This window comes from Lepeophtheirus salmonis, chromosome 6 (assembly GCF_016086655.4).
Source record: "Lepeophtheirus salmonis chromosome 6, UVic_Lsal_1.4, whole genome shotgun sequence".
Taxonomy (NCBI): domain Eukaryota; kingdom Metazoa; phylum Arthropoda; class Copepoda; order Siphonostomatoida; family Caligidae; genus Lepeophtheirus; species Lepeophtheirus salmonis.
The window spans coordinates 2,754,312-2,768,699 of record NC_052136.2 but is presented as its reverse complement, the minus strand read 5'-3'; the positions used below and the strand labels follow the sequence as shown (position 1 = coordinate 2,768,699).

At 32.1% G+C, this 14,388-nt stretch overlaps 1 protein-coding gene across 2 annotated transcripts in view; it reads right to left on the bottom strand.

The window, feature by feature from the left end:
* The window catches only part of LOC121120607 (uncharacterized), a 59,352-nt gene that overhangs the window by 19,792 nt on the left and 25,172 nt on the right, over positions 1 to 14,388 (bottom strand). For both annotated transcript variants that reach the window (XM_040715481.2, XM_040715482.2), the window contains exons 2-5: positions 9,178 to 9,354; positions 5,944 to 6,543; positions 4,233 to 4,340; positions 1,222 to 1,481 (exon numbers count right to left, since the gene is read on the bottom strand). In XM_040715481.2, coding sequence (XP_040571415.1) covers positions 1,222 to 1,481; positions 4,233 to 4,340; positions 5,944 to 6,543; positions 9,178 to 9,354 — 1,145 coding nt within the window. The remainder of the gene's footprint in view (positions 1 to 1,221; positions 1,482 to 4,232; positions 4,341 to 5,943; positions 6,544 to 9,177; positions 9,355 to 14,388) is intronic.

Sequence of the window (14,388 nt, the reverse complement as noted above, 5' to 3'; positions counted from 1 at the left end):
TATTTTATTTCTAATTTAGGCCAGCTATAAAAAAATGCCGTTTTTTTTAAACGCCAAACTGCTTCAAAAAAGGCCAATCTGCAGACCCTGTTTAGGTGTATCCGCAGGGTTATATATATTTGTTTTTTTCTGTTTTCTCATTAGTTTTTTTTTTCCAAAGCGATAATTTTTCAAAATTCCTGCATTTAAAATTATTTATATATTTTGTGGGAATGTAAATCTTTATCTAAAATTTATGGGGACCTTATTAAAATTATGAGTACATTATTCAATAAACAATGCAATCATTATCAAAACGCAATATATAGTCTATGAATTAGAAACAGTAAAAGAAGACAACCTCGATAGAATTTTATATATTGCTAATCTTTATGCGAATATTTTATTGAAGATTGAAACTCTTTTATTTTTTTTGTTCATCATCCAATTGATGTTATTGTTATTTTTTTTAATTTTAAATACTCTTGACCATATTTTATAATGGTCTTTTTAATTTTCGTTTGTCTACATTTTTTAATGAATTATTTTCGAGTATATTCTGTTATATTATAATAAGATTGTAAATGTTTAAATGCGCGCCAATAAAGGGCAATAAAAAAAATCTCCAAAGCGATAATTTTTCAAAATTCCTTGATTTGGGGAGGGCTACAGCCCCTCCAGCTCAACACTGTGGACACTTTTGCTGTTAGAGTCTCAGAAAATACGTGATGACTTCAAATATTTAAAAAATTGTACGGATTATGCACGTTCTACCCTTTGATGATTTGTGACAATTTTGCTAAAACATACTACTTGATGTGAAAATGATTAGTGGGCCGTAGTTAAACATTAAGCAGCTGCAATTCGGCCTACTGGCAAGCCCTCTGACTAGTAATAATGGGGATATCAGATATGGAATGACCCAGATATCAACATGTAATAGAAGGAGTGTAATCATTTATCGATTTAATAAATTAAATATATTTTTTATTGTCAAATGAGCAACATTTTAGAACAAAAATACCCTTTCTTATATTATGCTAGCTTCTACACACATATATGTATGTATGTAGACAAGGTAAACTGAACAAGGGTAAATAATGGTCTACGTGCTTTCTTTGACTTTGAAGGAAAAAGTCTTGGTTGGGATTATTGAATAAACAAAATTGTGAGGTAGTGAAATTGTTAATATTTTTTTGGAGGAAATAAAAGTATATTTATGTATAAAAGGGGGAGACTTACAGAGGACGAACTTTGTTTAAGCTGCGTTTTTCTTCTATCCTTTAATGTGGAAGCCTGACTTGTCAGTGGACTGCTTACAAGTCTTTTATGTTTAGCAGCATGTTCGTTGTCATCCTTGCATCTATTCCATGTAAGGAGGAGAAGTAGAAGCAGTAAGGCCAAAAGGAATAAAAGGCATAAAATAATTGAGGCAATCATCCATGACGAACTTCCATGGGCAAGAGTGGAATTCGGATCCACTTTCAGGCGTTGTATATAAGCTGGAAAATGAGAAAATAATGTTGTTAAATATGAATTTTTATTCATATATTGTCTTTAAAAAATGTATTAAATACGATCTGGATTTTTTTAGGGTTAAAAACTTATAATCAATTAACCTCACGGTCGATTTCCCCTTTCAAATGAACCCTTGTGTAGTATAGTTGTGGTTCTCATCTAGGATCAAGAACTACAATTCAGTACATTCCATGGAAAATCCCTTCTATATATAAAGGGATGATGTTTAACATGAGAGTGCTGATATTTCATATCAGCTGTTGCTTGGAAATTTATGATCACTTTTTAATTTTTTGTAATATTTATTTACAAGTTTATATATAAGGTTGTTTGCAAAAGGAGGGGGCTGGAGGGGCTGTATCCCCCATTCCAAAAAGAAGTTTACATTTTTAGTCTTAACAAAGAAAAAATTAGCAATTTGGAAGAAATTTTTTTTATTGGAAATACGAAAATTTCAAATTGAGATCGGGGAGTATTTCAAGACGGAATAAAAATTTGAAAAGACAAGGATTTCTTAATAGAGAAGGTTAATCCTTGGACGAAACAAATTTTAAAAATTTTAATTTTTGAAAAATTTAAAAACTAAGCGCCCCTGATATATGTGTAATAAAAAGTTTAAGCTTACAAGTAATCATGCAATAACAGGGCTCTCAATCAATTTATACTTATTTATAGTTCAGTTTTATTGTTGGTCTAAAAAAAAGGTCAAATGAATCTCTCGTGACGTGTTTGAAGGGTTTTTTAATTACTTTTTTAATATAAACATTCTAATATTAAATAAAAAATTTTAAAAAATGTGTTCGTATTTTTTATTAATAATATTTTTTGCAATATATGTGCAATTTTCTTAATGCATATCTGTTATTCTTTCTATAGCTTAATACACTCTACCTATCGACATTTTTAGGAAATGTTACTCTAAGGACTGGTCCCAAGACAGGACTGGATCGATGAAAGAAACCAATGTTCCGAAACAACACTAACTATGAGATTCCAATTAAAATATTCAAATTAAAGACCAAGAATGGCCGTTTTGTCAACATTATAATAATCTTCAACACCGTAGGAAAGCAAAATCTCTTTCAAGATTTTGAAAAACTATATATATTGTAATTTTTCTCCTGATAATTTTAAAAATTTGTATTCAATTTTATTTTATTGATGGTCGATTTGGCGAAATATTCAAATGTTTAATCAAGTAAATAATACAATGTATTGGTATTTGTATTTTTTTGTTAATAATATTTTCTGCAATATATTTGCAACTTTCTTAATGCATATCTCTTCTTTGGCTTAATAAGCTCCACCTATCGACATTTTAAGGGGAAAATAAAAGTAACTATAAGGACTGTTTCCAAGACTGGATTGGATCCAAAAACGTGACTGATATTCCGTCAAACAACACTGGCTTGAGATTCCTTTTAAAAAATTCAAATTAAAAACCAAGTTCGACCGTTTCGTTAACATTATAATTTTCTCCCCCAAGGTACGTAACTAAGCAAAGTATCTTTCAAGATTTTGAGAAATGTCATATATATTAGAATTTTAAAACTATATATTTAGCTTTATTTTATTAACGACCAGTGTGGCGACACACCTTATTATATTAATTAGAAATGCCTGCATTGGGTTCGTTTGGTTTTCAATAATTAAGTTCCAAATGAAAGACTTCTGATCGTATTGGTCTTTTTTTGAAATTTATATTTAAAAAATTAGACTTTGTTTTTAGAGAAATAAAATATCGGTAATTATAATTGGAATCTTTGGCCGAAGCACTTAATTTAAATCTGCCAAAATCGATCTATTTAATCGGTTCACTAAAGAACTGTTTGGTCCTAATTTGAGTTGTACAGTCTACCGGTATTATAGCCGTACCTAGGTAGTGACTCATTTGAAACGGTATGATACTAAATTGATATTGGAACCGGTACTATACTAAATAGATAGTGAAACTGGTACTTTCATGGCCATTATTTCAACAAAAAAGAAGGTCCCTCTTATGGAGTAACCACCTTAGTTTCTGAGCTAGAAGCGGTCCTTTCTAAAACAAAGCACAAATGAAAATTTTATTTTGTAACGTCATCGAATTTCTGAATGTTGACACGAAGTAACTTAACGGACGTGCTCTGGAGAAATTATTATCTTGAACTTAATGCGTGAAGGTTCGATACTCGGTCGTTCATAGAGAAGTAAATATACTTCAAAGACCATTTCTAAGTCAGCTGGAATAATTGTAATACTACAATGTTTACTTATACTTAATCAGTGCAACTCCATCTGACGAGTTGTAGGAACATTGAAAAAACAAAATACTGAAAATCTTTGGGACACCCATATCATTATATATGAATTGCAATTAACGATATTTGTGTTTAATTTTTTAATCGAAAAAGTATTGAGAATTAGCAATACTAATTTTTGTACCAGAAAATATCTTGGGAACAGTAGATCTAAATAAACGTCTCATTCCTATATCTGATGATTCATGCTTAAATTTTATGTTTTAATTCAATCTATATTTCTCTAACAATTGTAAGAAAAATCCCTATTTAAGAACAATCTTTTATAATACTGATATTTTTTTTAAAGTGTAAAATAGATTATTATTTAATAGCATGTTAAATATATATTAAAATACGGTTTTGAAAACAAAAATTGTAATTTTGATTGATATTATGGGTGAGTAAATTACATTTGGTAGAACTTATTTAAGAAAGAAAGAAAAAACAGCTTACGCTCTGCTTTAGTGATAAGAGGAAATCCTAAATATTCTTCTGCGTCTTCATCATCCACATTGTCCAATAGGGTTTCAACAGCTGTTTGAGCTAAAACTGGTTTGTCATCTAAAAAAAATTGTTGTGGAAATGTACATATGTTTATTTTAAATATTTTATCAAACTATGAAAACTCACTTAGCTAAAAATTCACCGCCATGATTTCAATATAAATAATATGGTTTAAAAACCTTATTATTGAACATTTCAAGATCATTTCACAGTTATTTGATTTGAATATCTATTTTCTTGTACGCAAATATTTGGGATCTGGGGGACTACTCAAGCTACTTATTGGGTGGACGTTAGAAGGTCCTTATTTGTTTAAATAGTGCTGTTTTAGATATAAAATCAAGGTTATTGCATAAAATAAGAATTGTACCTATGTTATTTATCTGTCCAGATTAACAAACAGAAAAATAATCTAATAAGAAAAGGTGAAACTAGAGGGAAAGTGGCAATATATATCAACTCTCCTGGACGCCAGCCTGAAGTAAAAATAGATCTCAGCTCTTACTGGTGTCAGTTAAGCACTCTGAAACGTGTGGTAAGACGGAAAAGGGACTGAGTATCCTTTGAGACGAAGTTACGATCAGGGACAGCTTTTTTTGCTCTAAAAGGTGGCTTTATGGTGGATTTTTTTTGAAGAGGATCAAGGCGAACACAACATAGGTCAATCTGAGCCCATGCACGCAAGCTCAAATTCATGTAAGATACCATAATGATACCTGTGGAAACGAAACCATAGGTCCAAGGGGGCATCCCCCCTCACTTGCTGAGTTTTTATATTATCACAAAAAAATAAAAAGTCCCCTTGTCTAAAAAATTTTAAATTTCAAAATTTTCGAGAGAAAAAACAACTTCCCTATTTAAAAAATATATTCATTGTACAAATTTAGTCTCTCATAAAAAATTTTATCTCTAAAATTTCAGAAAACGTTTTGTGTCTTCTAAAGAAAATTATGTAGCAAATTTGTCAAAGATCGACACCACTCCTCACCCGAATTTGGAGTCACTGAAGGCAACCATCGAAAAGGAGTGGGCTAGTTAAAATAGCGGATGATTATAGCAGTTTCCGCATCCTTACTCAGGCTGTTGTAGCGGCAAATAGATCATATTTAGTGGTTGTTTTTTTTGCAAATTTATCAAAAAATGAATAAGTTATTACAGATTTTCTGTGTCGTCATTTCACCTTTCAAATTTGATCGTCCGCCTTGTATATTGGGATAAATCTTGTAAACATATTTTTAACCAAGTACATAAATGATTCGATTATGACATCATCTATTTTCCTGCCCAGGGATAAGAATGTTAAATTTTTTCGTATAAATATGAAACATGATTTGGCTTTGTGTTAGAATAAGAACTCCTTTTATTTGATGTCCTCGATTCACAGGAAATACTTCCCATATTTAAATATCATTAGCCAAATGTTACTTAGAAAAAATATATTTATCAGTATATATCTGCGTTTCTAACATGAATAATAAAATTTGTTTACTAATATATATTAAATTCAAAATAAAAGCAAATCATGACTAAATAACACTAAAATAATATGGAAATGCTCAATAATAAGGTTTTTAAAACATAAACTATTTATATTAAATTTAAAGCAGTTAATTTTTGGCACGGTGAGTTTACCTGACAACATATTTTATATTGAAACTACCTTCATAAACAGTGTACAACATTTCTATTTCCGGCTCTGGAAGACTTGATCGAATGTTATGTATTTTAATTCTGGTTCTTTGAAATGAACTCTCATTATCGGGATCACTTGAAACTTGCCTCACCCTTCGAACTAAATGGAAATCTTCATTTCGCTTCATTCTCTTTCTTTTACGTGCATATGCTTTTCGGAAGGCCCTTTCTAGTTTGATTTCCATGTCTTTTTTGAACTTTTCGATATCCCTTCGTATTACAGTCATGTTACTCAAAACAACTGTTCGAACCAGATATTTTTCATTAGGCAATTTTTCATTTGAAGATGATAAGGAATGGTTCTGAAAACCAATGTGAGAGGCGTAGGTGTTACCCGCCATGGGGTAAGTAGGTGTTGGATCAATTTTGTCCAAATCGTTTCCTTGCTCACTTTGGCCACCTTGGTGGCTATAATGTGGATGATGTATTGTGGAAACTACGGTGCTAACACGAGTGACTGTTAAAGTTGTTGGTAAATAATTGATGAAATTCGAATCATCAGGGTTAGATATTCCATCCACCATAGAAGAGGTAATATCAAAATCCTCTAGCGGTAAATCCGAATCCCCTGAAATTGAATTAAATGTGTTATGACATATTTTGTAGGTACCTAATAGTAAAGAGACTCTAACGAAACATGTGACAAACATATCCAGTCATGGGAAAAATATGATAATGCAGGATTATATAAATATACATTCTTTTTTTTGGTGGTGCCTTGGTTTTTTGAAAAGAAATAATTAGTCATGTTTTTTTTTTTTTTTTTTTCAAACGGTAATTTTTCGATAAATCCTTCATTTAAAGGGGGGGGGAGGCAACAGCTCCTACAACCCCCTCCCCCCCGAAGGCGCTCCTATAATAAAAGAGAGTCTTTGTAGTTGAAACCTGAAAAAGGGATTATTTTGTTCCAAGGCTGTAATGATTAGGGGTCATACATTTATGACGTCCGGAAAAAAGTACAATTTTGACCCTCCCCTCTCCACGTTTTTCCAAAACTTGATACCTCCCCTCTGATTTAACGTCCTTAATTTTTAGATCCACCCCCCTTGTATGTGTTTGCAAATAAAATATATTGGTTATCTTGAAGACCCCTGATCAGGAGCGTCAGCAGGATCATATTTTTGGAGGGGGCTCCTCGGTTTTTGTAATTTTTTTAGCTTTGCTGCATAATTTGGTCGAAAGGATCTTTTTTTAACAAAAAATTAATCTCTATTTTCTCATAAAAAATTTATGAGGCGAAAAAAAAATTCTAGGATAAAACCTTTATTTGCGGACACCCCTGCTTCATAGTGAAAAGGTTTTGTTGATCAGTGAAACAGTGATTAGTTCTCAATGTAGTGGTCTCCGAAATACAGGACGTTATAAATGTATGACCCCTTAGAGTTGCCCTTATATAAGACTGAGGTTCACAGCCCAGTCCAATTCCACTTGTCGGTCCTTCAAAAATGTAAAATTATCTTTTTTTAAATGGTAAAATCGATCCCTTTTGACGTTGTTGAGATTCCCTCCTTGTTTTAAATCATTCTGTTATATAATATAATAAATAATTTAAGCAAAAATATGTTCGTTTTATATTAGAATATAATCAAAAATGCACATATTTTTTGCAAGATATGTGCATTTTTCATATATCTTATTAAGGTTAATATGAGAAATTCCAAGACGTACAGTTAGGGATAGTCCTAAGAACCAACAGGACCGGTTCTAAAACTGGACTGGAACTAATAAATATAGACTAACACAACAATAGCAATGATTATTAATGATTTTCAAATAGAGAACAATAAGTGTAAAGTAATCACTAGTGCGGGAAAGAAGAATACACTGACTATTTGTTGCAGTGTTATAATTGTAAGTCTTTGATGAAATCGGAGTGGTATTGAGAATCCACATGGCTGTCATTCTGCCAATATCATTGTTAGATACGGAGTGGGTTTGTGTTTATTTATTTTATCTCATCGCTGTTTGCTGCTAATTATATGAAACGTCATTACATCAATCCTGCTCTTCTCCCAAATATTCTTCAAATTGTCAGAACTACCACGTTAATTTTTAAATCATATTACTCTCATCACTGGACATAACAATGAAAAAAAAACAAAAAAAAAACCACTATCATCTTGAAAACTGATAGGTATAAAACTGGCTACTTGCGCTATGTTCATCTTTTGACTCGCATTATTGTCAAGAATTATATTTTTATAGATAAATATTAGTGATGTACCGCGAGCTCATTTTGCTGCATGAGTATTTTCGAGTTTCTAACAAAATATTCTAGGAATTACGAGCTTTACTCGTTACTCCCCCCCCTGAATACCCGTTACTACCCCAACACTTTTGCTCCCTAAAAAACTCGTCTGACAAAAAAAAAAAATCATATATTTTAAAGAATTATTGAAACTTGTGATTTAAAAATTGTTTTCGTAATTAATTTTACTTAAAAATGAGTTTACTCTACAATGTAACTTCTATTTCAACAAAGAAGAAAATGATAGTTACAAAGATAATACTCTAATTCCGAAATACTTCAAGTGCTAAAGGAATGAGGACTATGTTAAAGCTTAAATCGCAAAGGATATGCCAAATGAATTAGTGGCTGGTGGATTGAAAATTAAATTTGACCATTCAAATTTATGATTAATAGTGGCCCCTCCCTCATGCATTTAGAAATATTAATGAATCTATATTAATGCAGCAAAGTTTGTCGTGTGTCTATAGGTCCGAGGATGAATTTTTGAGTGTGTGCTTCATCAAATTGCGTAATTCTATGCTGGGATTAAGAGGACACATTGCACAAAACTCAACATGTTATAGTGGTGTCGTATTAAATAAAAATTTGGTTTGGGTGTGGTAATTACTTTTAATATATTAGAACTCATTGAAAATTAACTTCAATTAACAGATAAATATTTATAATGTACTTGAGATGAGGTGAGAAGAAATCTATGGACTCAAACTCAATAAAAAAATTAAAGGTTCAAGAGTTGACTAGGACTCAAAAGTTATGACTCGAAACTTTATTTGACTTGGAGGTACTTTTTATCCAATTTTCTCACCATCTTTTCAATTTTTTGACTGGATATTATTAAATGATTTTGATAGAGGGGGGGAAAACTTAATAATAATTATAATATGTAACAAACTCTCAACGAAGAATTTAGTTATTATAATTATTTGAAAACATTTGTATTAAATAATATACCTGATCCTGTCCATAAAAAGTCTTCAACGTGAATGTTTCCATCCTGAGTTGATGAAAAAAGATAGGATTTTAAGAGTTCTTCTCGACTCATGGGTTCATCTTCATGAGGAATTGAGTGACTTGGATCTCCCCAATCTGAAGGAGCGATAGGATTCCGTTGTGATGGACTGGAGGTCACTATTTCATGAAAAATAAAGTTAAAAATCTAATTAAACTGCAATGTTGGTAAACATATGTGCGAATATATAATTAATTAATTACAACTATTAACATATTATTTTTCCATTAATTCTACAGTGACATACATATGCGTTCTGTAGTCTACGATTTGATGATGTAATTGAAAATATTTAATAAATAGATGTTGTAAACTTGTTTACCAGGTTGTCTGTTAAAATCTAAATACTCATTAATGCAATAATTAATGAAGTTTGAGTGATTGAAAGTAATTCATATTTCGATATATTAAAGACTAAACAATCAGTTACAAAACAAAACAAAAACTTGAACTCTCTAGCTTACATACAAGTCGAGAAAATAACACTTGAACATGATGCACGAATTTCCATTCGCACACTCCAAGCAGTTGGGCGTCTCTAGGACCACCCTCTGCGCTGTCAGCAAGTCCGAAACATGAACGAAACGGCTCTGTCGAAAATGCCAAACTTGACGCCGAGAATTTAAAAAAAAAACAGCCCAGGTCATTCCCCTAAAGTCCATGAAGTCCCATGCAAGAGGTCTTGGAGTTTCACAACAGACTGCCCAGAGAGCAATCATAAAAGTGGGTGGAAAGAGCCTTCTGAGTGTAGAGTGGCCACATTTGACACACACAATGAAAGAAACCCATCTCCTCCGTCACAGGATTCTTTTCAAAGAGTTTTGAATGAGTCTTTGGAGTTCGTTTGACCCCTCCCCCCCCCTTACAACCCTGATGCCAAGTTATTGTGATTGAGAGCCATTTTATCCTCAACTTAAATAGATATGTTGGGCATAATATTAGCTTGTTTGTTTTTTTCAAAAATATTTTATAATACATTTTATGGAACTTTGTATTTTAAAGATGTTGAACCTTTAAAACAATGAATTTAGTTTGATTGAACCGCCTACTTCATAGTTGAAGGATTTTATGGTTAATTAACCACTCATTACTGCTAATTAAAGCTTTATCAAATAAAACCAATGTGATTTTGAATAAAAAAAACTATTTGTATATCTAATCTAAAGAGTTTATTATATTCTGTTGAATATTAAAGGAATTTTTTTGCTACTAAGAAAATTGCTTGAAGCGGAACACATTACCTTTTATCCATAGAGGGCTTTTGAAGAAAAAATAACAATTGAGAAATAGGAACTTCAGCTTAGTTTTTTTCTTTCTATGCATGCTTTAAAATATTTAAAAATATAATGTTCAAACTTGTCTCCTTTATAGATTTGTGAATGAAAATAAAGATAATGTTTTCTTAGTCAAAATTTGGATGATAAATATGAATTTTTATCATCCTCCTTTTTTATATTAAACGTTATTCAAAAAGGAAAAAAAAAATATGGAATTATTAGCTTACTACTCTAAATTAGGCCTTTTAATGACACTATCCAACAAAATTACACTTTTTTTTTATGCACAAGAACAGCATATGCTCAACTTAATACTCCCTGATTCCAAATATGGTCTTATTTTTTCTCTCATAGCCTCGTGGCCTTCAGAAAAATGCCATACATTTTTTTGTTATTTTTGGCTATTTTTAAGGCTCAAAGCTGTTTTAAACCCTCGGTGTTGAATGATAGGGATAAATTATGTTAATATCTTTTAAAGCTGAATGTTAAAAAATTCTAAAACGATGTTTAAAATGTCTGTATCATACTTTTAACTCGAGTTATCTTTCTTTTAAGTGGAAAATAGGTGCTTTTTGTTCAGAGGCTCATAGCTTCAAGACAAATAGATTCAAAAAGCTTAAAAGTATTGCATTTGATAGCTGAAAGTATGAGCTTTAATTTGAAAAAAAGAGCCTCTCCAAAAATGCTCTATATTGTTGTCAATTTAAGATAAGGCCACGAGAATATTTCAAGGAAAACACTCATTTTTGAATTGATCTCATAATGAAAGCCCATAAGTATTCGTATGCCCCAGCTGGAAGAGATAGAAACAAAGAAAGAGAAGAAGAAAAGAGAGACAAAAAGAAAAAGGATTCACTCCGAGGACTCCCTTGAATGTCCGTTTTTTGGAATCCAGTATGCAACGAGCCCTCTTGTGTCATGAACCTTGAAATAATTTATTTATACACTTTGAGACATGAGGCTTAGTGATATAACAAATTGTATAATATTTCTTTTCTTTTTCTCCAAAAAAGTTCAAAAGAGTTTTGCATCGGAAGGGATGGTTTTTTTATTGCTGGTGTCAAAAATGGCCTATCTACCCTCACAAGGGTCTTTCCATCCACTTTTTTATAGCTCTCTCGACATTCTGGTATGAACCACCGAGTTCCCTTGCATGGAACCTCATGAACTTTGAGGGAATTGGCCTGGCCGGCTTTCTTTAACTCCTCCAAGTCACGTGGAAGCAGTTTTTCTTGCTCTCTAACGTTTCAGACTTGCTGATGGCATAGATGGTGGTCTTAGAGATCCCTAATTGCTTGAAGTGTGCGAATGCAAATTCGTAAATCACGTTCAAGTTTTATTTTCTCGGCTTGTACGTCAGCTAGAGAGCTCAGGTTTGTTTGCTTTGTAACTAATTGATGATTCTTTAATCAATTAAAATATGAATTAAATTCAATCATTCAATCTTCATTACTTATTTAATTAGTAAGTGTTTAGATTTCAATGGATCACCCGGTACTCCCCTTTACTTTTCTTGTTAAAATCCCACCCTGAACTTCAGCTACACACGCTACATTGTTATTCCTCAGATGCATACCTCTAAACAATTACTGAACAATAAACCTTCTGTTGTTGTTTTTAATTGGCTAACACCCAAATGATTTTGGGTCTTTCCTCCATTTCTTTTCGTATGAAAGGTTTCGTGATAGAATAAAGGAAGCAATGTGTAATAAAGAGGAGAAAAGTCTCAAAAATTGCTCCCCTAAATGTGACAATTCCTTTGTTTGTATTTTAAGGATCTGTTTTTGTTTTTGTGATATTATTTGAAAACTATTTTGGAAAAACATATTAGTACTTTAATTACAGACCTCTAATTGAATTATACCTTTTCCTCCATGTAATCCATTCATTAAATTCGTTTTATGATTCAGATCAAAGACCTAGTAGTAATACACATGCAACCTTGCGGATTTTATTTTACTTTTGTTTTCAGAGTCACGAAAGTCTTTGTGATGGATTTAAATGCTTCGACGTTGTTATTGTAAATAATTGTCAAATCATGAATGTTTTTAATGTTGTTTTTCATGACGTGTAGAATGTATGGTTTGTACATAACATATGAAACTGTAATAAATTTTTAGCGCAGTGGACCAAAGACCACGGTTTCGATATTTATTAGTAGTGTTCGTGAACCCTACCATAAAAAATATATATTTCAAAAATACGCCCTTTCATCACTCAAATGGAAAATGGTAGCATATTATAATATGTACTTATTTTGGTATAAATATTACTCAGGAAACTCCTGTTCATAACAGGTTTATGTCGAGTATTTGAAATCTATTTTTTTTATGCAACAAGGAAAACAGTTCAATAAACGAAGTTTATTCATATTCTTTCCCTCGTTACTTTTATTGTATCACGCAACCTTTGCTCCATGAATAAAGAGAAAAAATGATTCAAAATCAGTAGGTAGTTTATAGTCAATTCTTCGTAGCTATATAATTATTATGGAATATTTAATTATTGGAAATTGTTCATAGTTTATAAGAAGATAAATTTATTGTACAGTTGTAAGATAAAAAGAAGCACATTGACAGCTAAACACAAAATACATTGTATATTTTTGTTTTAGCGTGATCATTATTGCTAATTGTATAGCAATATACATGTGAAATCAGTGTTGTTGATGTGGGGGATTTTGGGAGCCTAAACAACCAAGTTTTTTACAAGAATAAAAATCCTTTTTTCATTAGTAATAAGGAAAGTAGTGAGATATTGGACCGTGAATAAATTGATTGTATCACACACCTTTTCATCCAAAAAGAAAGAGAAAAAAACACAAAATCAGTTGGTAGTTAGACAAAGAAGTCATATACCAACTGCTTAAGTACTCCGAAACAATCATTATCCTAATACTAAAGTCCTAAATAGTATTTTATTCGATACTAAATTATAACATCGCTTAGTAATGTTTTATTAAAAGTGTAGCTATACATTTGTATATGATAGCCGAAATATATTCCTCTGCACTCGTTCAAGTGAATTTCTTCGATGATCCTACCCAACATCCGGTCGTTCTGGCTGTTGTTAGCCAGCTCCACGGTGAAGATCTTCTTGAAACGTGTGTACAAGAAATGAGATATTTCAAAAGCGCCTTCACCTGGGTCTGCCTCTTGTCCATTGTGGCCTTGCTGAGTAGCTACCACTTTTGTAGAAGATACGGCTCCATCCTCAGGTCCTCGCTGGCCACCCTACGCATGATTTCTCGAGACACATTAACTTTATGAGCCATTATTCTCATGGAGAGCATCTTTTTAAGGTTGATCATCGACCTCGTAGTCTCGATCAACATGAGTGTCCTCATGGGCCTCAAGCGGCCACTCTTGAGCCTGTCATCAACTCTCCTTGTACCGCTTGATCGTGTAATGGACCGATGACGTGAACACATTGAGGTCTGGTAGGGTTCGGCAATGGCCCTATAGCTCTTCCCTTCTAAATGAAGCCAAATGATGGCGCGTTTCGGGTTCATGATGTCGTCGTTAGAGGCTTAAGAACACGTGTTAGAAAATAGCTTTTCAACAACAAACAATGATGTAGGTTGCGTGATTCAAACTGAAGAATCAGAATTTAAAAAATATTGACTCTTTTAGGGGAAATATTAAGTTGAAGTTGCTGTCCTCAGACGTATGGGTATATGTAAAATTATATATATTTATACGAGGAGGAATCAACGAAAAATTGTATTCATGTCCTTTAGGAAATGGAGCGAAAGTATGTTTCAATTTTTAACTTTTATTCATCAAAAAGAATACATTTTGAAATACTTATGATGTCTCATGAGAGACGAGGGAATCGACAGGTTACAACAAAATACATTCGTTATTTTTGTGTTGG